The sequence below is a fragment of the Falco rusticolus genome, chromosome 4, assembly GCF_015220075.1.
Source record: "Falco rusticolus isolate bFalRus1 chromosome 4, bFalRus1.pri, whole genome shotgun sequence".
Classification (NCBI taxonomy): domain Eukaryota; kingdom Metazoa; phylum Chordata; class Aves; order Falconiformes; family Falconidae; genus Falco; species Falco rusticolus.
Window position 1 is genome coordinate 2,403,486 of NC_051190.1, and position 25,554 is coordinate 2,429,039.

Sequence of the window (25,554 nt, forward strand, 5' to 3'; positions counted from 1 at the left end):
GAAGATTATGTTTTTGGGGTGTTTTATTAGCTTTGTCACAGAAGATGGAAGTGAGCTTTAGAAATAGAGTTTACTTGATAAAAAGTCAAATAATTAACCTGATAAAAATTAACTATCAATCAACCAATATTTAAATAAAGCAAAATAGGGCTTTTTGAACTGCAGGATTGAGGTGAGTTAACCTGTCAAGGAGTATTATACAGGAAGGCTGATGAGCAGAAGTTTTATTATGCTCCCAGATATTAAAATTTTTTCCTTTAATAGCACAGTGATGCGCAGCTCCTGAAGTAGAGAAAAGCCGTGCAGTGATTGTAATTGATGTGATTATAACTGTGGCGTGCTCACTTTCCACAGAAATTGCATGCAGTCTTGGAGCTTTGTCTTTTAAGGTAACAGTTGCCACTTCACTAATTATCTTATGGTTGTAACTGGTGGCTACTCAGGAGAACTGTTTTTAATGTTGCATTTGGACAAGGAAAAGCTTTGCCATGGAAAGGCTGAAGATTTCATGGCTACTATACTTACATGGCTTGTAAAAATGTGACTAAAATTTCAACTGGACTAAATTGAGAGGATCAGTATTGGGTGTGCACATTGGAAGCACGTGGCTGCTACTACGCTTGTAAATTACATTACTACAGTAGAACAAAGGGTAGATTAAGAGGTAGAAAGTTTGTTTGTGGCCTAGGTATACAGTATTGATAATTAATTTTGACAGTGGAGAATTAATTCCGTTTTACAGTTTAGAAAGAGTGACAGAAGGTAAGTCCCAAAGTGGCAAGTGCTGAGTGTAAAACGCAGACGTTCACCGTGTCTGTCTGTGGTGCTTTTCTTTCTGACTCAGTGTGTGTGGCCACGGTGGGTGTGTAGGCACCGCTGCAGCCGTGAGGTGCGATGTGAGAGCACCTGCCCCGGCACCTCATGCAAACAAGGGGAGCCGTTAACACTGTTTCACTCCGAGAAATCCACCCTTCATTTCTGCTGTCATTGCAGTAGATGGTTAGTGAGCGTGGCTTGCTTTGGAGTAAGGTCATTGAAAGATAATTTACATTTCCTTTATACAAAAAAGAGTGGGTTCTGATGCTGCAGAAGAGCTTGGTAGCAATCTTTGTCTTTTTTATTCTTCTGTCTTGTTTTACAGTTGTGCTGGATCATTTTTTAATCACGCCTACATCTGTTGTGTTTGATTCACTGAGAATCGGTGGCAATGTAGACATGTTAGGAAATTCATTTTTTTTTAGCAAACCATCAAAAGTATAAATTTTGTTTCCCCAAGTCCTTTATATAAAGTAGGCTCTTACATACTTCTGACTGCTGTAACTTTGGAAATAGCATTTAATTACATATACATTAGATTAATATAATTACAACTACAGGTACCAACTGTGTAACTATGCTTTGCATGATAATGGACACTCTTGGGCTTTTTTCAGTATCAAGAAGGTTATAATATAAGCTAAATCTTGCTTAGGTGAAAACTGTATGATAAACTCCTTATCTCTGCAGTCTTCAGGTAAACAGCATTCACTTTATCTGTCATCAGATAGTGTCTTGCTGCTAATCCATCTGTCCCCACACCTGACATTGCAAGTCTTTAAAAATGTTTTAAAACATTCTTAAAATGTTACATCTGCAATAATCCCTTAATGCTCAAGCTCACATATATATAAACTCAGAAAGTTTTTAACCGTCAGTGAACATTGGAACTATGAATCTGTCCTCTTTCCCTCCAAAAGCGATTAATGACACATGTCGTTAGAAAATAACTTTGTCAGGTTGCGTGTGGTACGACAGGCTGAGGGAATGGGTAGCAGCGGTATTTGCAGTTATTATTGAAAATAGCTGGAAACTATCCTTTCATGTGGTTATTCTGAGTGTGTTTTATAAGAGAACTGCTCTCATCTCGTAAGGAATGATTTCTTAGGAGCTTGAGGTAAAAATGAATAATGTTGCTAAAAATAAAGAGGTCAGGTCTGACTTCTATGTAAAGAATCAAAGAAGATCAAGGCAGGAACACATGTTATTTCTAGATAATTATTTGAATAATGTATTGAGTTTCTTGTAGTTTAACACCAGAATATACAGTAACACTTCTCTACTTCATTGTAAGACACACAAAAAAATGTTTATAATTTCAGAATTTTACCAAATGTTGGACAAAATTTTTTGGAGGACTTTGTTTTTTGAATTATTTTTTTCCCCCTTGCCCCTTTTGACTGTTTTAAATCGGTAATAACTTAATAAGAACATTTAAAACAATGTTTGAATTATTACTACTCTGCACATTGGTAAAAAGCAGCAGTACTTTAGGAGAAAGAAATGAATCAAAAAAACCCCCAACCCATGAATTTCAGAGAAACTGCCTAGGTGTGGTATATCTGAGTCAGTGGGGACAGCGTAATATACGTATATTACAGTGGTGAAATCACCATTGTAGATGCAAATAGTAAGATGTTGAGCTCTTACAAGGGACCTTACTATTTTGCCAGAGTTAAGGCCACTTATTAAATGGAGTGACCACGGAATTTTCAACTGCTTTTGTAAGGAAAAAATAACACAAAAGACTAGAAATATTACTGCTACTGTCTTTTTGTTCATATTCTCAGTATTCCTGGATATCAGAATTTATTCTGACAGAATTGAGAGATTAATAATTCCAGTGAAACAATCCAATGTCACCATCCTGGAAGCCTTTAGTTTCCCTTAAATTATGTTCTTGTTTTTCCTGGGAAAGGCTGTTTTTTCCTTTTCCCTGAGATGACTGTGGGAGTTAACACATGTGAAATGGTGGCTTCCTCGTTTCCACAGAGCTCCTGTGGCACTTTGCTCATGTGCATCCTGGGAGTGTTTAAAAATGTGGATACCTGCAGTGTCAGTGGTGTCATGCTAGCATGGTTTCAGATAAGAGTGCTACATCTGTTCTGATGATACTGCTGGGAGCTTTCTTGCACTTACATTTCCTTCCATACCTTAAAAGAAACTATATGGATGAATTATTCAACGGTGATGTCCAGCAAATGACCAGCTTTATCTGGAGTGGAACCATGACTTCTGCATAATTCCTAGGTTAATTCAGACACGAGCCTATTCTTCATCAGCAATTGGTTTTAGCAAGCACTGAAATACCTGCTTGATATTTATTTGTGTGTGTGTGTGGAGGGGGTTTGTTGGTGTGTCCCCCTATCCGCCCCCCTCCCCCCCCTTTGATAATTATACAAGAGAACAAATAGAATGACGTCTTGTTCCTGTATAGATTCTCTGTTGATTTTTGACAGTCTTTTTGGATTAATTTTATTGAGTCTGTACTGGCTTATACTGATTTGCCAATGTACGCCTACAATCTGTTATTTCTGGGAGATGAGCATAAATCACTTCCAAATGTTCACCTATTTATTCGTCACCTGATTCTGATGGATATTCCTGCATTGGACAGTGTATGCATGCATGCATTAGAAGGTTTTCTTTGCAGAGAGAAAATAAACCAGAAAATCTTGAAGTGTGTACCTAAGCTCTGCAAAACTGATGGAAAATATCTACTTCCACTGCCCACTCAGTCTGCCAACACTCTTTCTTCATTACAGCAATAACAAAATATGAACAATATTTTAACTGTAATTACTGTACACAGTATTAAATAAGATACCACCCACCAGCTGTCCAAAAAATGAGGGAAGAGGAAAATATAATTACTTCTTAAGTTATATGTGAGTTTGAGATGCATTTGAAACTAGCTTGTCCTCCCATGACCTTGCTTAATAGGACTGGCACTTGACAGACTAGAGCTTTTTTTCTGTTTGCACTGTAATTTATTTTTCTCCTTCATGGTTCATACCCTGTGCAGGTTTTACAGATAGTCATCTAAATCTGTCCTGCCCTATGCATGAGGGTCACCACAGCTGAAGTGGATACTAAGAGCATTCCAAATCGGCAAATGGGATGTGGTCAGGGTTATTAATGTGGAAAGTGGGTAAATCAGGAGTCATTTGCTTAAGTAAAAGATTTAATCTGATTGTATGTCCCCCCTAGCAGTCTACTTTGTAATGTTAAAAGGCTTCAGGTCCAAATGTTTCTAGCATACAACTTTTGGGAAGAATATTCTCAGTAGAGATGAGGAGGTGGAAAGAGAAACCTCTGTCCCTTAGTTTTTCTCTTGGTTCTGTAATCTGTATTGACAGAGAGTCCTTCTGCAAAGAGCACCTTCTGTGGATGCAGTCTGACGGTGGAGTCATCTTTGTAGCCATGGGAAAAGTACTGGTCTGGTCTTCAGGGGTTAGTTTAGTGAGGCGTTCTGGAAAAGAGAAGCTTCACAAATGCCTTTAATAAAGATGCAGTAACGCAGTGTGAAACTGTATTCATTGATTAGAATAATTATTACCTACAGTAGGGTTTAGGGGTGCATAATTTCAGCCTGACGCACGGTCCAAGACATACAGCCTTTCTGGCCCCATCACATCGTTAGAAGCCCAGGATTTGACCCCTGGATCAGAGCAGCGGTTGTCATGTAACAGGCAATGTCCTGCCATCAGCGGTGTTTCGTACTTGTGACTGTAGAGGAAATTAAAATATCTAGAAGTGCACAAAATTAACATTGTAGTGCTGTAGATGGTAGCTCCTTTTCTTAGTATTTTCTGTACTACTGGATGAGATTAATCCAGTCTAATGGGAGTTGAGTTCTACAGTACACTAACATCTATGGTAGAGGTTACGATCAGCAAGCTGCACTGAACTGGCAGAAGAATATAGTGCGGCTTTCCTGTTGTATAAAGTAATATCCATTTTGATACCCTTTCTTAAATTAATAAATTATAATTAATTATTGTATAGTTTGAGGGAATATAATTTTTCCCTTGTCTGAAACAGCTATAGGTATTTAGCCTTTCTATACGCACTGGCTTCGTATACCCAAGTAGCTGTATTAAGAGAGCTTTATTTAATTTTTAGGAATTGATTCCCTAGCTTTTGCACATTTTAATTACAAAAATTATTATTTTTTTTAATAAGCTGCAAATGATGGCACATTAGTATATAGCTTCTACATTAATCTCACAGACCCTGTTCCATGCTGAATTCTCTTTCCCAGGTGTGTATACTGTACAGTAGGAAAAGTTAGTCTCCTGCAGAAGGGAGTATAACTAACCTCATGCTTCATTTTTACATTTTTGAAATATGTAAATTACACATGGAATTTTGAACTTGTATATATAGGAATTCTACCTGCTGATATGCATGAATTGGTGTAGCAGTGCTAAACTACATTAACTTTTTAGATAATCTTACTGAAAGTTTGGATCAGAAATTAGGTAATTTTCTGTACAAAATACATGTGTTCTCAGTTCATATTTACGTGTAGGTTGAGTATTTTAGGTTCAGCATGCTGTGCCTTGATGCTAAAGATCAACAAAGCTGCAGAGCACTCCTTTTTATTAAAGTCAGGTGAAGCTTTAGGCAACTGATCGAAAAAACAATTTGTGTGCTTCTTGTTACAAGATTTGTCTTGCCTGTGGTATAACCTCAATTCTGTAATAGTCAGGTGGCTATAATATGCCGTAACATGTATGATTTCTCTTTTTGCTTCATGAATTTCTTAGCCTCAAAATATTCTGATTGGAAACACCCGACTTTAGATTTTATCTCTTATCAAGGAATTTTCTTTCCTGTTATATTGCTTTTGTAGGTCCCAGAAGCCATAAGAAAGTGCCAGCGAGCTGGAATTACAGTCCGCATGGTCACTGGAGACAACATCAACACAGCACGTGCCATCGCCATAAAATGTGGAATCATTCATCCAGGAGAAGACTTTCTTTGCCTTGAAGGGAAAGAGTTCAACAGAAGGATCCGAAATGAGAAGGGAGAGGTAATTAATATATTAAATCCATACCTATTATAAATATGTATTAAAAAATAGTGAGAACACGGAAATGTTGGTTCTCCTGCATAGATGTGTACCTCATATCCATACTCTGAGAGACTGCTACTTCTTCCTACCACTAGCCTTTTGCAATTGAAAGTACCAGTGAAAATGCAGACTTTTCATCACACAGAGCTACTCCCAGTTTAGTGCTAGCCCCATTCAGCAGTTTGTAGAACCTGGTCTACACGAAATCAAAACTAAGCGCATGAAAGGAAGTTTGTTAGCAAAGAGGAGAAGGAACTCAACAGCACTTTGCAGGTCTGTCTCATAAAAATGCAATCTGTACTAAGAAGCAGCTCCTCTCATGTCTTTATTTTATACCACTTTATCTAACATACTGCTATATCCGCTCAGTAATGATTTGTGTAATCATCTATTCTTCAGGAGATTTTTAACTCCTCATAAAAGATGGAGCTAACACACAAGTTATTGAAGTCACCTTTAAAAAAGTAAACTACACTGTCTCTTCGAGCCCATCGTTAACAGACATACACAGTTGTTTACTCTTTGCATTGATTGATGGGATCCTGGGAATGTTGGTATATGCCACAGATTTGTCCTTGTTGCTATTGGTCTGCAGGGGAAATTCTACTATTATTGGTGCCACAGTGAAGCAAAGAACTTGGATTCAAATGTAGAATAGAGCAACACACTTTTACTTGTAAACATGTTTGATCAACTTTGATGAACTCCACTATCCTGTATCTAGAGTCATGACTCTGAGTGGAATTATCCATAAAGATGATCAGATACTGTGGCAAAATTTTCCGTACATTAGCCAACAGCTGAGCTTTCGTAGGAGAAAACTGCCCACTTTTGACCTTGACTTCATTTGCAGCATTGTTCTAGTTTTTCTGTGCTTTTGGAGAAGAGTTGCAGATCTGAGCAGTGAAGACTATCATCTGACACATGGACACCAATATATTTTGCTAATCACAGGCTAACAGTTTTACTGTTTTGGATTTTTTTTTTTTTTTGTGTTCCCCCGCTCCAGATTGAGCAAGAGCGGATTGACAAAATCTGGCCAAAGCTTCGGGTGCTTGCTCGTTCATCTCCCACGGACAAACACACTTTGGTAAAAGGTGCGTGGGGACTACCTTTGTGTGTGTGTAATTAATGCCGAAGTTACTGAAGTATGCTCGGCACATCATCTGCGTTGTAAAAATTGTACTGTTACGAATATATCTGAGTTGCTAATTGAGCAGCTATGCAGAATGCAAGGCGGTTTTGCAAGTGACCGAGTCTCTCGTGTTTGCCTTCTACCTGAGCCATCACATGGAGAATAATAGGAAACTGGTTGGCAGGAATAACAGAAATATCAATAAGATGTCTGGCAAGTAGATGTAGGCAATCTCACATTTGCCTTTTGACTTTTAATTCAACTGGAATCAGGCCCTAGTTTGGAAGAGAAAATATGTGTTTGCTGTTCAGAAAGAAATAATTGTTGAGAAATAGGTTGTTCTTCATATATACAAGAGGGTGGCTAGATTTCATAGTCTTTGCCTATACCTCTTTATGAAGAAAACGAGGATAATCTAATTTAGAGTAAATCAAGTCATTCAAGTGCATCTGTTCTCCCACAGTTATTTTTAAATAGTATTATTCCAAGATAAAAAATTTTTGATGTTACAATAGCAGTTATTCCATGTAACTAGGAGCTGCCCTCTTTAGCATTACATGAACAGAGATACGTATTTCAAACCAATTCTGTTTTCCTGTAGGCTCACTAATTGTATGATTTGCATTGGCTTCCTTTAGATTTCTGGCTGTATTTTTAGTGTATGTTTTTGTCCTATAAAAACCGCACCAGACAAATTATATTCTTGTACCACATTGTCTGCAGATGGAATGCTCCTACGAAAGAGGGATTTAGTCGCAGTTTTCTTCATAAAGCCTTCTTCTTATCTGTAGCTCATGCTTCTTGTTGACTTGAAATGTCCTGTTGACTCTGAAGCTCACTCTTAAAAGACAGCTGATGAGATCAGAAACTTTCTGATCAGGAATACCATCATTGCTGACAGTGATGAGAAGGGGGCCAGCACAGGCAGAAGCCCTGGTAGCGGGTGACTGTGTGTGCTGGCTGCCGGATGGGGAGAGAACTGGGTTATTGTGGTAAGGCCCTAGACAGACTCTAGAGACCCTTCTTAGCAATTCTTGGAGGTGCTAAAGTCTGGGAGGGGATCCAGCTGATCAGTTACATTTCTTCAGCTGGTTGTCTGCTTAAATAATAATCCACACGTAGGCAGGAAATCCTTTTTGTATGGCAAGGTTTTATCGATATGACTTCATAAATGTCTGATTACAAAGGCTTTTGAACATCACGTAATTTAAATAAATGCCTAAATGACTTCAGAGCAGAAGTTCCATTATGAATTTGAAGATTGGATCAGTTGGATCCTATGGGATTGGGACGAGGTTATGTGATGAGCTATGGAAGTGTGGACCATGCAGGAGAACTCAGATGTCTTGTAAGGCAGCTGGAGTCATACTGCTGTCACTCACCCACTCCAGCCGCTCTTTAGTCCCGTGAGCTCTGAACTGGGGTGCACACACCTCAGGGACAGTTCACTGGGATGCAGGCAGAAGATATTTTTTACCATTATTAAAAAGAAGAATATTCTTTAAATACTGTTTATTTCAGCTCTGTTTCATCCCTTTATTTATATATTTATATATTTATATAAAATATACAAGATATATAAATATATACTATATATATATATAAAATGTATATAATATATTAGTACAGTAGTACATATGTATAATTTATAAATAGTGTATGTATTTTGAGGGTGTTGCTCAAAAAGATTTTACCAGTAGGCGTTCATGATTGAGAAGGTTTGGACACTATTGGTTTGGACAACATTATTAGCTCTGTAGCTCAGTATTAAAATTAGCTGAAGTCTCCTCACTTCCCTGGTATATATAAAATACCGTCTTATAGCTCTGAGAGGATGACTTGCACAGCCTAATAGTTTACTTGTTTCAGAAACACACAACAATTTGTGTTTCATTAAGCAGATTAAATAAGTCCCTTGGGAGTACTCGTTTGAATCATTCAGGATTTTCCGTTAAGAGGAAAATGAAACCTTTGCCAGGGAAAATGAAATCAGTAAAGAGCTGAAGAAAAATAAGCAACAAATTATTGTTTTATAGCATAGGCACTTTGACAATTCAAAAGATATTTACTACTACTGAATGCTGTATGCAACTAATACAATTAATTTTTTATCGATGTGACTGGGTCAAATGATAGAGCAATTAAGTATCTAACAAAGTTCGAGAACAAGTCTGTGGAAAATTATGATGGAATTTTTTGGCTGGTAATGCTCCACGGGCCATTAAAAATTACAAGAAACTATTTAAGTGTTCACTAGTTTTGGGCCTCTTGTTAAAATGTTATGTTTTTCTCAGACACTTGAGGGATAAAGAGGATTTTCTCTTTGATGTGTTCTATCTGCTCTAGGGTAAAAACACACATCACAAAATAAACTTTTTTTATATTTAATTTTTAATGACATACAGCTGCTGGAGGGAATATTTTTCCTCCTTAACATAGCACAATCCCACCCAGCAAAAGAATCATCTTTATTTTGCATTTTTGTTTTTACTACTGCTAAGGGACTAGAGAAAGGCATGGTTCAGCATTTCAGGCTGGGCAGACAGTTTCTGTCAAATATTTATGGCTTTGAAGTAGAGGTAGATTGAAAAAAAAATGTCAAAATGGTTTATCATCATGAAGTGCTTCAGTGAAAAATGTTAGATATCTCAATCCAACTGAAATACCATTTTTAAATGGATTTTCTGACATCCATTGGTATTATTCAAGATTTTTTTACCCTATTTCTAAATATAAGAAGTAAAAATGCATATCATATTGTTTTTTAAAATGTTATTGGAAGCAAATGTTTAGTACTGATGGGAAATATCATCTTAACAGAAGGCATAAAGAAGACCAAATAAATATGCAGTTTATCAGTTAAAGAAGCTGTGCTTTCCAATATGTTTAAATTAGGCTGAAATTATTTTTCTGTGATATTAAAATCTATTCTCATGTAAGGGTGATTTATTGACAAGCAGGAAAGGAACTTTAAAGAAGAAAATATTTTTAATAATTACCCTCAATTACTAAAATATTTCAAATATTATTGCATGGGATAGTATTACATTCATGACCTCATTAACGTGGCCATGCTATGATTTAATTACTAAAATATTGCAAATATTATTGCATGGGATGGTATTATATTCATGACCTCATTAACACAGACATGCTATGAGACTAGATAGAATAATAAAAATATAGAAAAGTGCATTAATTAAAATTCTGAGATTACATGTCAGCATGTTGCAAATTGCAAGTGGTTTTGATTTTCATTTGAGAGAAAATTTTAATGTATTTTTTCTTCAAATGCATCTGAAGAAATATTCAGAATGATAACCTGTGCCACAGTGTAAAAAGTCAGCTTCAGCCAAGCCTCCGCTGGAGTGCGGAGCAGGAGAGCAGTAGGGAGGCAGCAGGAGGCATCCAGCGTGTGAGTGCGCGGCCGCCTGCGCTGTGAGCACTCACTCAGCACTCACCTGAGGGCAGGGCTCTGTAGCCTGCGTTCAGTGGAACCTGGTGGGAGGCACTGGTGCCTTCAGGGCCCCCCTTCAGCCTGGCAGTCTTGGAATATAACACGGTGGTGGCACGCGCTCAGCGCGGGGATCGGTGGGCTTTAGCCGCGCTCTGCCCTTGCGGCCTCAGGACCTTGGGCGCGCCCTTCCCCTGACAGTTACCTCTGCTGTCCCCAGCGCTACCTGTAACACTTCCACATGAGCCTTTACAGCTCTGTTCCTGCACATATGTCAGCGTGTAGCTAAAGTGAATTCACATTTTCTCTTTCAGACAGACTTTCTAAATTCCTGTTAAATTAGCAGGGAGCTTCAGAAAGTTTGGAACTATTAAAAACTACTCTGAAGGGAACATGCCTAGGAAGATACGTTACTGCATCTGTGTTTAGCTTGTCAAAGAAATATAAATAGGTGTAAGCATAGGGGCTGATCAGCTTCACTGCCTCAGGAACACCAGAACTGGTGTGCATCTCTACAATGCTCAACTGTAGCTCAGTTTTTCCTGCCTGTTTTGAGTTTAGCAGTTGAGACAGGAAGAGATCTAGAAACCAGGTGAACCAGGAACTTTTTTTCTCCCAGCACCGATGGTTCCTTCCTGATGTGACTCTAAGGGTGACAACGCAAGGAGGAATTGTTTCGATATTAAAGCAGCGTTTGTTCTGCAATAAAGGGAGAACCCGAGGCTATATGTCATGGTTTTGATCTGAGCCACGGGTACAGATAGCTCCTTGTAGAAGAACTGGAAGACACATTGTCGGTTAATATTCTTTCCTGATTATCCTGAGTGGATTTGATGTAATGCTTGCTTAATGTTAGAAGGGAGGAAGGTGGGAGATACAGGATATATTTCACTTCCAGCTGCGTACGCAGTACTGGTACCTTTTCCAGCAGGCTTGTGCATGTCGTGCCCCCTGGATAGCTGTACACGGTTGTTTTAAACACCAGCTCTTCCCTCATCAGGCACAAGCTGCTTGCTCTGAAAACTTGCTCCGTAGGCGAGCAGCCTGACTGCTCCCCGCATTCCTGCGGCGCTGCTATGTGGGACACATATGCTGGCGTGTTGGGCTCAAGGTGTGTTCCTGTGGCTGTTGGATAAAATTCTTTTTGTCTGAGGAAAGTCACAGCCAAAAAGCGTAAGATGAGGGAACAGACCCATGAAACAGCAAAGGCTGTTCTGAGAGGGAGCTTGGCAGAGCTTCAGGAATTCCCCTGCTGTACTTGCAGACCTGTTAAACACTGTATGTAAGCGTATTCAGCTGGAGTAAAGCAGTTGATATTGGAGATGTTACCTGGCTGTTAGACATGACTGATTAATACTGAAGCTTCTTTTTAGCTGTTTTGGGTGGGTGGAAAGGCCAGTGAATGTTAAAGAAATGGGCATTCTCTCTGCTGGCCATCTGCCAGGTCACGCCCTCCCATTTTTCACTGAGCACCGAGGCAGTTGCTCTCTGCAGCGTAGGACAGCAGAGGGAGGAGAACCCTCTTCTGCTTCGCCTCTGACACTGCAAAATCTATACAGACCTACTACTTGAAAACGCTTGAGGTGACGCTTTATCACAACTATCAACAGAATGATGTAAAAGAAAGAAAAAAAAATGTAAAAGTGAATGTGGTTAGGAAGGAGGTGAGCGCTGGAAAGAAGACAAGCACTCAGAAAGGCGAGGAAGGGGAGGAGGGACAGATTAAAGAGTGCACGCAGAAGTCAGGAAGCATAAGAATAGCTATGATAAATCCTCTGAATCCCAAATAATCACTACTGCTCCATTTTAGAAATTTATCTGATGCACAAATGAAAACTCCGCAAAGATCTTCTCGCTTCCTATGGCTACCACCGCGTTCTGCCCGCACGGTGTTGTGCCACACATTGAAGGCACGACATTTCTGACGACACCAGCAGCGGTCACTGTGGTGAAGGCCGTGGCTGAGATGCTGATGATAACCGAGTTATTTTATCTATCTTTTTCCGTGACTGCTGATGATGCAGTTCTGTGCTCTGGAGGGTGTTGGGCTTATCGTGTCTGCATAATTTGCTTTTAGTGATAAAAATGACACTAAACCTTGTAAATGAATGCTAAACCTTGCAGATTCTGTAGCTGCTGCCAGCAATTGGCTGGTGCAAGGCGGTTGGTGGTATAGTCATCGACATTAGAGCACTTTATACATCTGTGTTAGGAGGTCATTTGTTAAAGCCTCTTCAACTTGATTTGGGTTGCGCTGCCATTTGGAATCCAGTTGTGAGAGGATGCTGTCTACCTGTTTGGAGCAGTTAATATCATGATGTGTCAGAGATTTTAATGATTTTTTTCAGAGGCTTAAACAATTAATTTAACATCAAAGGATGTGTTAATAACAGGAAGGGAAGACCGGGATAAATGCCTTTAACGGTAGTGGCTGAAGATGTTCCTATTTATTTAGAAATACCGAAGGCAAATCACCCCAACAAATTGAAAGCTCTAATTATAAGAGCTTATCAGAGTAATGTGCCATTTATTGGAGTTCATACTGGCAATAGAAAGTGAATAGGTTTTTTTCTGATTTTCATAAGAATGAAAAATACGGGACACTAACTGCTTCCACACTGCATTGCAATCTTCTGGGTGCCTGATAAGCCTGAACCTTGCCAGGAGGCAGCTATTGCTCTGTAATCTGCAATTTCCTATTTCTGGTTAGTTATCTGATATATGAGTTATTTATTTTCCAGACTAGAGTGAAAGCTTTTCGCACTGGGTAGGTTTTGATAATTGTTTCTAGAGGTTATGACTGTGCAAAATGTGTTAGTAAAATAAATTTTGCGATTTTTTCGCCCCGGAGTTATTCATACGGAAAGGTGTTCTTGTGTCTTACACAACAACCCTGTATTCTGGACTCGTACTCAAATGGAGACTGACATGGGAATAAAAACATGAGTGGTGAATGGTCCCCATCCTATTAAAACACGGCTTCTTCTGTAACCTTAGAAAAAGACTTTATTCTTTTCTGTATTTTGCCCATCTGCATAAGTGGAAAATAATTCCCTGGAGGCCAATTGGTGAAACTTGATTCACTAAGTGAAAAGTGCTTTATTTTCTCAAATGATCCAAAAATGAAAGTAGAAATTATTTTATTATGTCTATTTTTTACAATGTTTTGCTGCAGAATGTAAAGAATTATTTTATATCTTCTTAATCATTGTTTGGCAGAATTGAACATGGCTGTTAAAATGCTAATCTGGCTCCAGCTAAATAAAATTCATCAATGGCATTTGTTATCCTTAGGTTAAACTGACTGCCAGAAGGCATCCCAGTAAAGCAGATAGTACGCTTCGGTCCCAGTTTAGGAGAGCTTTAAGCATAAACTTAAGACTTTGGCAAATCCTTTCCATTGATATTTAATCAGAGAGCTGGGCTGAAATGGGTTTACTGTGACACATAATTTTAAACAGTAATTCTCCAAAAGTACATAATGAGCTGATCTCATTCCCTTTGAAGTCTGTGCAAGTTTTGTTGATGTTTTGGTGATGCAGGATCAGAACTTTCCATGTAAATTCTAGTAGTGTATAGTGGTGTTGACACTGCCTTCATCGTTATTAAAAATCAACTCTGTTAAGCTCTGTAAGACTTGTGTGATATTACGTAGTTTATATTACACAGACCCTGCTGGTTTTTAGAGGGACATTTTATCCTGCTATATTATTTTTGATATATGTATTTGTACACACACATACGCATTTTTTGCAGGTATCATTGACAGCACACAGGTGGAACAGAGGCAGGTTGTAGCTGTGACTGGTGATGGGACGAACGATGGACCAGCACTTAAAAAAGCTGATGTTGGCTTTGCAATGGTATAATCTTGAGCATATTTATTGATGTTTGTGTCATTATAAATTTGCTGTAAGAAGTTTTCCATTCATTAAGTCTTGACAAAGTTGTTTAGTTATTACTTGTCAGTGAAGCATTATATGGGAGAGGGCAAGTTATTTTGCTTCAGAATCCTTTCATTTACTCTGTTAGATTCACTGACATTGCTTGCTGTGATACTTTTTCAGTATTTTGTTGAAGGTAATTATTTGCTATATGGAGAATCCCGTGCCAATACAGAAAAAATAACTCTGAGTTCTTCACAAAAGTGGAGTACAACAGTACTATGTTTGGTAAAATCCAACACTAATTGTAAAAATGTCTTCCTAACATAATCTGACTCTCAAGACATTATTATAGAAGACTATATATTAAGATACATAATTCTCATTTTTGTTAGCAATTCTGTTCATGTGTATTAATAAAATATCATCAATGACAAAAATAACTCAGAAGATCAGTAGTCATTAAGCTGATAATTTAAAACACTCAGAACTATCATCGCAGGAATTCCACTACTCTCTGTCAATTCCCTTTTCTGCGTCCTTATTCACTTTCAAAACCAGGCCACATTAGCTAACTTCCTAGCAAATGTAAAATACAGGATATACTCAGCAGTCACTGTTACGGTGCTGGGAAGTCCCTGGGTGGCTGTGGGCTTTGAATGAGTATGAAGATTTGTATTCCGAGTGTCTCTGTACTTTCTAATTGGTAATTTTATTCGCAACGAATTTTTGCAGGGTATTGCTGGTACGGATGTTGCAAAGGAAGCCTCAGATATCATCCTAACAGATGACAATTTCAGTAGCATTGTGAAGGCTGTGATGTGGGGCCGTAACGTCTATGACAGTATCTCCAAGTTCCTGCAGTTCCAGCTCACTGTTAACATTGTGGCTGTGATCGTGGCTTTCACTGGAGCATGCATTACCCAGGTAAGGTTAACTGCAGGTGTCGCTTCAAGTATGGGCCAAATCCTGCCACGCTACATTTTCTGCAAAGTAACGGTGGCTTACATTTGATTCTTACTTCATGCAACAGAAAGTATGCTTTCTGAAATTCTTCTGAGCACTATGAGTGTATTTAGGATCAAGCTGCTAAGTGTTAAATAGCTGTTGACATAAGGAGGTGTACTAATCCATCTTCTTCTGGAAGTAAATTGCTTTTAGGAGCTGCTAATTTTTATGCTGCCTCCATACAACTCCCTGTTTTTTGTTACATGTTTTTGTCCTGACTGAGCCTGTGATGATAGGACAGAAAATGTCAGGGACTGGGAGGAGGAAGAGGTTATGTGACTTTGCCTTTTCCTCTCAGAATATTTCATTATTGAATATATATGTCTTGATGGATTATGGAATGGGATTATTATTTTCAGGAGAGCACTACAGAAGTAATCCCAGCAGGGGAGCTTTTTGACTGATGAAATTATTTTGTTGCTTTCAGGCAGTTCCTTTTCATTTCAGATGCAAATGACAAACCGATTCAACGACACGTACTGTTGGACTTTGATCTCTTTCTCCCTGTGCATTAATCCCTCATTGTAATCCTGGAGTACACGGAACATATCAGGGACTTTTACAAAAAGCGTATGTGAAAGCAATCCACGTTTTTTTCCCTTCAAATTACTGCTTTTTGATTAATAGCGGTTTCTTTTACATAGAAAGAAAAAAGGATGTATTTAGTACAGCACGAGGCTTTTGTCCTTCATTAGAAAACAGCGAAAGATGCAGGGTTTAGTGCCTTCACTCCCTAAGATAAGGGCTATTTCAGGTGCAGCAGACAGGAGCTGTTACAGAATGCCTCCTTTGATGGAGACACATTGTGGGAAAGCTGATGCTTCCCTCAGTAGTGCATCATACAGATGCACATACCTGTCTCAGCAGGTAAATTTCACCTCATGCACACCTGAGCAAAACAATGAATAAGTCATTAGCTCTGCTCCAGGGTAAACTTACATTGTAATCATGGAAGTGATAGCTGAAACCAGAAACCCAGGTAGCTTTACAAAACCGTGAGGTCAAACTTCTCCTAAGCCTTGACTGACATTTAGAGGGCTTTTTAGCGCTGCATGTGCAGTGTCTGCAAGCTCCTGGCTTCTTCTCGCTCCACGTCAGAGCCGGGGTCGGCAGAGGTGTCAGCACAGAGCTCCTCCGCGCTGAGCAGGCACCAGGCTGGTGCCTGGGCTGGGATCCGCAGAGCAGCCAGAAACGGCTGGGTTTGAAGCAAGCAGAAGTGATCTTAACAAATGAAATCACCATTTTATTCTGTGCAAGGGAAGCCCTGAAACCTCAATTCACTTGTTTTCCAAGCAGTCTAAATGGTGAGCTGCTAAGTGCTAGTCCCCTGCCACGCTGCCCCCCGGTCTGGGTGATGCCCGCGGTGGCCAGCGAGCCTGTGCCGTGGGGCAGCGGCAGTGCTGCCGCGGCAGAAGTCAGGTAACTTTTCCCGTGGGAAATATATCCAAGCATATTGAGAAAATTTTTAGCCGTCAAGTAATCGTTGCTGGTAACAGAGGGTACGTGAAAAAGGACTAAAACTCTGGGAGGTTAGTCCTTGTGGATTTTCATCAGGAAAAAAGTGCTAACAGCAACACGGCCAAAATACCGTCGTTGGAGCTGAGGCGAGTGCTTCCTTTTAAGACCCTGTTTTATAGACTTTCAGTCACTGCCTACTAACATTTATTTAAAGTGAATTTTTTTTGGTTAATGTCCAGCATTTTTCCAGTTGCTTCATGAAAGCGTGAAGGGAAATATATTCTGTTTGTTAACTAAAGAATTTCTACTTTATTCTTGAAGAGGTAAAACATTACTGAATTAGTGCAGACTATTTTGCATGTGTAGGGCATAATCAGTTCAAGGGTATTCTCCTTTTTAATTCCGGAGCTTTCTTCATCCTTTGAATGATTCCGTTGGCTTCAAGAAGGATTTGGACCTGGCCCAGTGCATGTATACTGCCCCAGTGGTCTGTGAGACCCATCGGTGAGCCTGTCAAGTCTGTTGTCCCTGTTTACAAGTTTTAACGTACACCTCCTAGAATTCCTGTATTTCTGTCCAAATAGATTCTTAAGCAATGTGTTCATTCGGCAATAAAAATGCAAATCCTGAGGAGAGATCTGAAAGGAGCTAAAATTGAGATTGTAGCAGAAAGGCAGCAGTTATTTCCATTGTAGTTCTGTTGACACTCGACGGCCTGACTGCTGATAATCTCAAGTAGCTCTCAGGTCTGTCTCATTAAGAAGGATCTTGCCTTGTGAACAAACATTGTTAAGCTTTGACTCAAAAGATTCTAGCTGGTGAGAGGGCATTATGCTTGTTTGGCTCATAAGCTTTACTAAAAAAATTACACTTGGGAACATACTGTACCCTCTGGTTGCTATGAAAATAGCTTTAGCACAAAATGCATGAGTATACCAAAAAAAAATTAAAAAATCTTGTGTACAACAGGCTAGGTGCACACACATAGACCTAAGTCTGAAAAATTGTACGCAGGGCTGAAACGTTTAAGTTCTTAACAAAAAAAATGAAGCTAAAATCTATAGTTTCCCAATGGCAATACAGCTTTCTGCGACCTTCAAAACGCAAGCAAAGAAGGTCCATGTCGAACTGAATTTTACTTTGCTTTTAGGTAGTCACTTTGACTTTCTTTGACACAGAGAATATAATTTTAGTCCACAATTACTGTGCAGGTTAATGTGTATTACACAGGCTATATATTTGGTGATTTTTCATCAAATCTAGAATGAGAAAAAAATCCATGTAGGTAGTAACATTTCTTCTGTGCTTCTTGATGTCACCTCTCAAAACATCTGTCCTGCAATTCAGAACCAGCATACTGGGATGCTTTGAATGTGAAGCTTCTTTTACTTTTACCTACTCTTTTTGTGTTTCTACTGTTTGTGCTTAAAGGAAGTACAAAGATAATAACATCTTTGTTTTGCCTTTTTTTTTTTCTTTTTTTAACACTTGGGTTGTGCTTTGTAGCTAAATAGACTTGATTTTATTTGGTCTTGATCCTGCAATTGCATTGGTGGACGTGTAAATATGTGTATGTGGTTGTATTGCTGCAGGACTCCTAATGAAACCACAGCAACTCTGTATTAATGAAAAGGTCCAACTGTGTGAGTACTATTATGAGTAAAACTGGGCCTCCAAGAAGCACCCAGAGAATGCATTGCCAAGTAGGAGCTGATTTGTTTTGTCCAGAGCACCTTAGAGTGCCATGGAGAAGCTTGAGAAAAATACTAGGTAGAACCTGTAACCATCAGTGATCGTTTTAAGGTTCTGCTGCTTTTTTTTTTTTTTTTTCTCAAATACATAAATAAAATTGGTGTCCTTGCCAATTCCACCTCAGGGAACTACTGTTTAGTTTAATTCTGTTAAATGTTAAGCAGATACTGTTTTATTATTTACATACTCAATGCCTGCTTTAGCAAGATGCTGCTGTTAGAGAGGATATCTACCATAGCTGCTATTTCTGTTTCGTCCTGGTTTGCTGTTTCAGTACACGTTTATCTACATGTACATAGTGTATGTGACCCTATGTGCTACTCCAGTGTTATTGTACAAGGATTATAAAGAAGCAGCAGTGGGCTGTTAAAGAAGTACTTACGCAGACTGAAAGGGACCAGTGCAAATGGTTGTTTGCATCTCCATCGTGGGTCCCAGCACGAAGCCATGTTAAGGTGACAGCAAGCATTCCGAGCAGCGTAGGGGTTACAGATACAGTGTCACCCCTTGGCAAGCTTAGTGTGGCTGCTGCCAAAACCGAGCTGCCCCTTGCAGGGATCTAACTTACCTTGGGCCCTGTTTCAGTTTAAAACAGCTCAATGTAAAAGCCAAGAGTTTGCAATTTTCGACTAATACTGAACTCCTGTGTTGTGATTCTACAGCTGATATAAAGCACTCAGATCTAGGTCGCACAAGAAAACCAAGCTTAAAGAAGTTTCTGATTAAAAGCTGAATCGAGGTCACTCAATCTGTAGCTGCATAGGTGTGTCCTCTTTGATATATTTTATTTTTAAAAAAATATTCATTTTTCACTCATTCAAAGGGATGGAGAAAAGCAACCTACTGTTTCTAAGTCTTACAGGTTAGCTACAGGAGGGAAGAGAGGAAGATGAGCTTTAATTCTTGACTTGTTGGTTCATTTCGTGCCGGGTGTGCCCGGAACACCCGCAGTGAGATCACAGCCAGTATTTGGGCTGGTCAGCGCGGTTTGTGTGGCACAACGAAGCTGAGCTGTGTTAATTCACTTTATCTTTCAATTAATCTAATTCATTTACCTCTTGCTTCCTTCTCTCTGTGTTGCCCAATGCATACTTTTAAAATGATCAAGATGTGGTTATCGTGACCAGTTGGAATAGAACCGTCCTTTCTGTTTAGCAGCTCTTACCCCAGCTTAAGATATAAACTCTTATATTCTGACTTCATTCTTGGAATAACGTTTTTGCAGAGCCCTTGATTGACTCAGTGAGGGTTCTTCTTTGGAGAGCTGCCTACAGTTGTTGTGAATTTTGTACTTCAAATGAGCCATTGCTCCTCATCTCTAAGTATCATATAGAGAGGTCTATATGTGCCTCACAAAGCCAGAAGGTTCACCCTCTTTTCTGTCCCCAACACAGTACCGAGAAAATATTAGGTCATTATGTTTGGAGCGGTTAAAAATAATCTGGGTATGTACAAAATAAAGATTTTAAAAGGCAGTTCAGTCAAATGGGACAGTTTTTTTACTGGAACTACAAAGATAGCAGGTTTATCTCCATGCCAGATTTTGTCTGTGTCTCCAACTGCTGAGGCAATGTAACTATTCAAAAAGGTTGCATTAAAGAAAGAGAAGATGAAGGCTGTGTTTTTAACATTGTACATTCAAATTATTATTATTATTCTCATTCTTTGAGAAAGACTTAATGTTTTAGCAGACATTAGGAACTGAAAACAGTAACTCTATAGGACATTATGTTTGGAAAATTAAATGTTAATTAAAAAGCACTGTAGCAATGAACTACCGCATGAATCACTTATTGTTTTTCCAGATCTTGTTCAAAAACTGAGGATGATCTATACTTACATGTATAAGGCAGTAATTTACATGGTTATAATGTTTTACTGCAGAGTGGTATTTGCCAAATCCTAAAATAATAGCATTGGCAAATTTGAAAAAGCTATCATGTAAAATCAAAGTATGTACTGTTTAGCTTTGTTTTGGGAAGGCTGAGAGGCATGGAAATAGAATTGAAGGTGCCGCTTCCATACAATTAGTAGAGGGTGTAATCTAGTAGCAGAAGCAAGGAAGGGCTGACTTTTTTTGCAGTAATGTGTATAAATTTAACCTACCACAAGATCTCATTTTTATGAATCCATGCATGCGTTCTGTGACAAGTGGGAGTAAAGATGTATGGGTGAAAATACCTTTTTATTCCTTTACATACAGCTTGTCATGTAAATCAAAAGTAACAAGCTCTAAAATTTGTGAGGCTCTGCATGTCACAAAAGATTTGTAGTTTATTTCCAGCCTTTGGCGATATGTACTTTTAAGTGTTTCCAAGATGAAGTGTAACATCACTTGATTTAAGGGACATTTTCCTTTTACCTCTAGGCCAACGTTAACCTATTTCAAGGTCAGGTGGAATGGAATTTGACAAATAAGTGGTGATTTTAGGTGGTTTGCAATTTGAACAGCTTTCATCCCCAAAGTTTTCAGAAAGTGACTTAAGAATTATTAGCTAGTCAGTTAGTGGCTAAAATGCAGTGAAAAGAATGTTGAATTTGCATCCCACTTGCATAAGTGACTAGAACCTGTAATGAAAGACTAAGCTCCTTAGCCAATATGTATTTTCCTCAGTTTCCACCAACTAATCAGAAATCAGATAGAGTTGCAGTGGAAATTTCATTCCACTGCCTGCCCAGACTAATGTGTATTTAATGTTTTGGCTTCAGCTTAGAATGAGCTTTCACACTTGACTGAACAGCGTAGCGCTGCCAATAATAGATAATTATTAGGGGTACCATAGCCACCCAAGGTGATTGGCAGTGTGAAATGGTGAGAACGTGTTGTTGCCAAAACTGATGACTGCCAATTACAGCTGTGTGACTTAGAAACTGAAATAATCTGACTTCCCGTTATGCTAGGTATATGTCAGGCTCTGATAGACGCCTGAATATTTGACTCTACTTATTAAGTGTAACAGACAAATTCCATCTTATTGACATAGAAGTCAGTGTATGAAGTGGAAATTCAGCTATAGTAACATCTCAGAGTAGAGAATGTTTCTCGAGAAAACTTACTAGACAGGTAAAAATAGGAGAAGGAAAATTCTTCAGTAGAAAACATGTTTTCCTTTTTCTTTATATGTTGTGTCCAAGTCCAGGGTCTCTGAGCCCTAGCAAAAAACTGCTTTTAGTGCAAGTGCCCTCTGTGTTTGAGCCACTAGTAGTGGTAAATATAAATGAGGAATGAAGTTTGTCCTGACTGCTTTTTGTTGTTTAGCTGCCTCTAAAAATAAAATGTTTCCTATTTCTGCGGCTCCATATCAAATGAGTGAGCTGAACTCTTCAGGTAAGCCCAGTTAATGCAACCCAGAACCAACAAGTCAAGAATTAAAGCTCATCTTCCTCCCTTCCCTCCTGTAGCTAACCTGTAAGACTTAGAAACAGTAGGTTGCTTTTCTCCATCCCTTTGAATAAGCCAAAAAATAATATTTTTTAAAAATAAAATATATCAAACGTTGTGTAAATGCATGGGTGTTAAAAATACGTTTTCAAGAGGGAATAATATTTGATCTCAGAGGACAGTTGGAGTACAAACCAGATCCACAAGAGACCAAACTCCTTACCCTTGTTCTCCCTATGTCCTTGGGCTGCTGAATGGATATTGGCCCTCATTATTTGATAATATTTCATTAAAAATGAGCATTTAACCCTTGGAAGAAAAGGGCAGGGTTCATAAGGGTTTTTTCATTGGCTTTGCTTTGCCTTGTATGCTGTTCCATAAGTTCTTTGCTTCTGCATGGAGCTGCTGCAGCGCCGCGGCAATGTAAGGCATAAAAATAACGCTTTGACCTTCCAACTTTTGCACTGTAGATCAACTCACTTCCATTATAAAATGTGTCATACTGATACCTGATTACTTTTGAGATTTTATTTTCCTAATAAAACCCGTCTATTTGGAACAAGAAGCAGACCTCACCGATACTGCCCATTTTGTTTTCAGTCTGAAGGCGTAGGAGGCTGTTAGGTACAAACAAGGAACCTAACCTACATCATTTTTCCTGATATGAACCCTTGAAGCAATTGCATCTCTCTATCATTACAGCTGCCCCAATGAATTAGAAATCAAAACTTTGTAATAGCCATCTAGAGTTCTCCTGAGATCTGCGGTAGTTTATTTATTTACTTTTGTTTTGTTGGTTTGTTTTGGAGGGTCTTTGTTTGGGGTTTTTTGGTTGTTGGTTTTTTTTTGGTTTTGTTTTTTTTTTAATGTGATCTAAAGTCCTCTGTAATATGACCATAGACTCATTCTCGTATTCAGTGGGGAAAGAGCTCCTTCTAGTGGGGGGCGATCTGCTGTGGAAAAGCAAATGCTTCATCCTGACAAGTGGTAATGTGGGGTTTTTTTCTTTCCAGTTCCACTTTTTCAAATATGCTATCCTGATAACCATTAAAATAACAAAATTTTCTTATTTTTGCACATTTGAGATAGTTAAATGAGTTTCAGAATGTTTTTTTTAAATTCAGGCATCAGGCATCTTTTTTGTCACTGTTGTTTTTAAAAGGTCTTTATTTAAGTAAGATATATTAAAATGTCTCGGTAATTGTTTCATACATTTCTAATAATTTCAAGCTGTTTCTGAAAAAACATATAGATAGGTTATAGTAAACATATAGATAACATATAGCAAAAATATAGATAACATATAGGTTATAGTAAAAGGAAACAGTACTTTTTAGGTTGTTTCAATATAATTTTTCTTCCAGGAAAAAACCCTCCTGCTTGTATTATCTAAATCCAGCTGCAAATTTAAGCGTGATGCATGGAGTAACAAAAGGGTCTTGGGAAATGTCTTCTAAAGTGTTAATGTTATGCTTTACCAGAATGGTGTGATTGTAAAGATCCCTTATTTAAATGACTGGAGAGAAATAATTTATCTTGGCTGAGATCACTGTGTTTCCTGTGATTCTGGTCTTGCATAGGAAACATAGGGAGGCCGGAGTAGGTCAGACCAAGGTGTTTCGGTGTCCTGTCCTCAGCACCGCTTGCAGTCACACGGGAAGAAATAAAGTCACAGTGACTTACCTGACAGTAATTCTTTTTCTAGGAAATATTTAACATCCTAATTTGTCTCCACAGGACTCTCCTCTAAAAGCTGTGCAGATGTTGTGGGTCAACCTGATTATGGACACCTTTGCCTCCCTTGCCTTGGCCACCGAACCTCCGACAGAGGCTCTGTTGCTGAGAAAGCCGTACGGCAGGAACAAACCTCTTATATCCCGCACCATGATGAAGAACATTTTGGGCCATGCTGTTTATCAGCTTACTCTCATATTTACGCTTCTTTTTGTCGGTAAGAAAGTTTGTTAGGCTTGTTGCTTAGTGTAGAAGCATCTAGGTCTTGTAGCCTGACACGTCAAAGTGCTTTAAATGTAACCCCTCAATGTGCGCAGATTAAGTTTGTCACAGTTAAACAGCTGGCAGGATTGAGCTGTTTGATGGGATCAGATGGGAAAAGGAATAGTTGCAACAGAGGGATTTAGTCACCTTTCACATGTTGTTTACATTGGGAAGGGCCTCGGTGAGCTTTTTTGCCTCCTAACAAAATGCAGGTTTGGACTTTGGCAAAAGTTTCTGTTAAAACATAGCGTAGAAGGTTAGGTTTTAACGGGAGTATCCAGCCTGCTGCTTCTATACTGAAATTTCTTTGAGAGACTAGTCATCTTTAGTAGGCGTGTAACAACAAATTAAAAAAAAGCACAGCAAAAATCAAGATCCATTTTATCAACATCTGGAGAAGCTGTAATTGGGAGCAAAATGTTTGCCATAGTCCGGAAGTATTGCTGATCTTAGGTAGTATAGATAAGCAAGTACTCAGTATTAAGTGATGCTAGTAACACTCTGGTTTGGTATTTAATATCTAGAATGGATAGTAAAAGGGAAAAAAAATCTAATCTGTTAGATTAGTGGACTCTTCTCCAGGCCTTGCTAGCAATGGATGCTTTTTATAAATCGTAATTTGGAGAGGGGAGGGAAGGAGGAGGAATGTTTTTTGCTGCAGGGAGTAGTAGGGGCTAATAATAGATTCTGCTGCTCCACAATCATAAGTGAGTTTAGTCAAAGGACTGATAATTTTATCAACTGGGTATTGTTTTCTTGTCTCTATGTCATTGCTGTTCAATTACATGTGTTGTCTTTTAGGCTTTTTTCTTTATAATCATACTTCCCTGTATGCTGTAAATGTAAATTAATGGTTTTCAGGAGTTTTTTGAGCTCCATTGTGCAAGTCTTACTCCACTTTACTACCAACTGGCAGCTTATTTGTAATGGAGGCGGTGGTCTGTTTACAGTAGAGCAATTCAAACCAAAATAACTGCCAAGTTTTGAAGAGAGATGGTCTGTGATATTGTTAGGCTTACAGTGCATTTGAAGAATGTCTAGTGAGTCTAAGGAAACTGTCATTTCAGATTCTCCAAAACAGGTGTAGAAGGTCTTGGTAACTGATGAGTCTTGGAACGAGAACTTCTGTGAACTTTATGGGGAGTTTTAATGGCTTGATGGTTTAAAATACTTTATACTGAATCCTGATGAAAAGAAAACCAGGGTTTTTCGCCCTAGTCTAACTACGTCTGAGGGTGTCTGAAAAACCCTTGCATACTTTGAAGGACACAGCCCAACGCATTTTCTGATAAGCCTCGGAAATACACTCTTTTCCTTTCTAAACTCTATGAGGCTCAGCTTTGCAGTGAGATGGTGTTCTAAACTCAGTGTTTCGAGTTTAGAACATAAGTTCCAAATGAATGAGAAATACTTACATTTGATCAACTGATACTTCCTTTTAATAGCAGGTTTCTGTAGAGACTAGTACATAAAGTTTTTCTGTTTTTTGTATGATGTGGCAAAAAATACATTGTGTTTGAACATACAGTAATGCCTTTGGGACATCAGGCACATCAGAAATCCAGAGGTCACTGTCTAGTTCTGTCC

General features: G+C 38.7%; 1 protein-coding gene across 7 annotated transcripts in view; it reads left to right on the plus strand.

Moving 5' to 3' along the window:
* The window catches only part of ATP2B2 (ATPase plasma membrane Ca2+ transporting 2), a 432,242-nt gene that overhangs the window by 376,496 nt on the left and 30,192 nt on the right, over positions 1–25,554 (plus strand). For all 7 annotated transcript variants that reach the window (XR_005103974.1, XR_005103975.1, XM_037385876.1 and 4 more), the window contains 5 exons: positions 5,675–5,854; positions 6,906–6,993; positions 14,242–14,348; positions 15,105–15,296; positions 23,707–23,920. Coding sequence is in view for 5 of the 7 variants with exons in the window: in XM_037385876.1 (XP_037241773.1) it covers positions 5,675–5,854; positions 6,906–6,993; positions 14,242–14,348; positions 15,105–15,296; positions 23,707–23,920 (781 nt within the window). In the remaining 2 variants the exon portion in view is untranslated. The remainder of the gene's footprint in view (positions 1–5,674; positions 5,855–6,905; positions 6,994–14,241; positions 14,349–15,104; positions 15,297–23,706; positions 23,921–25,554) is intronic.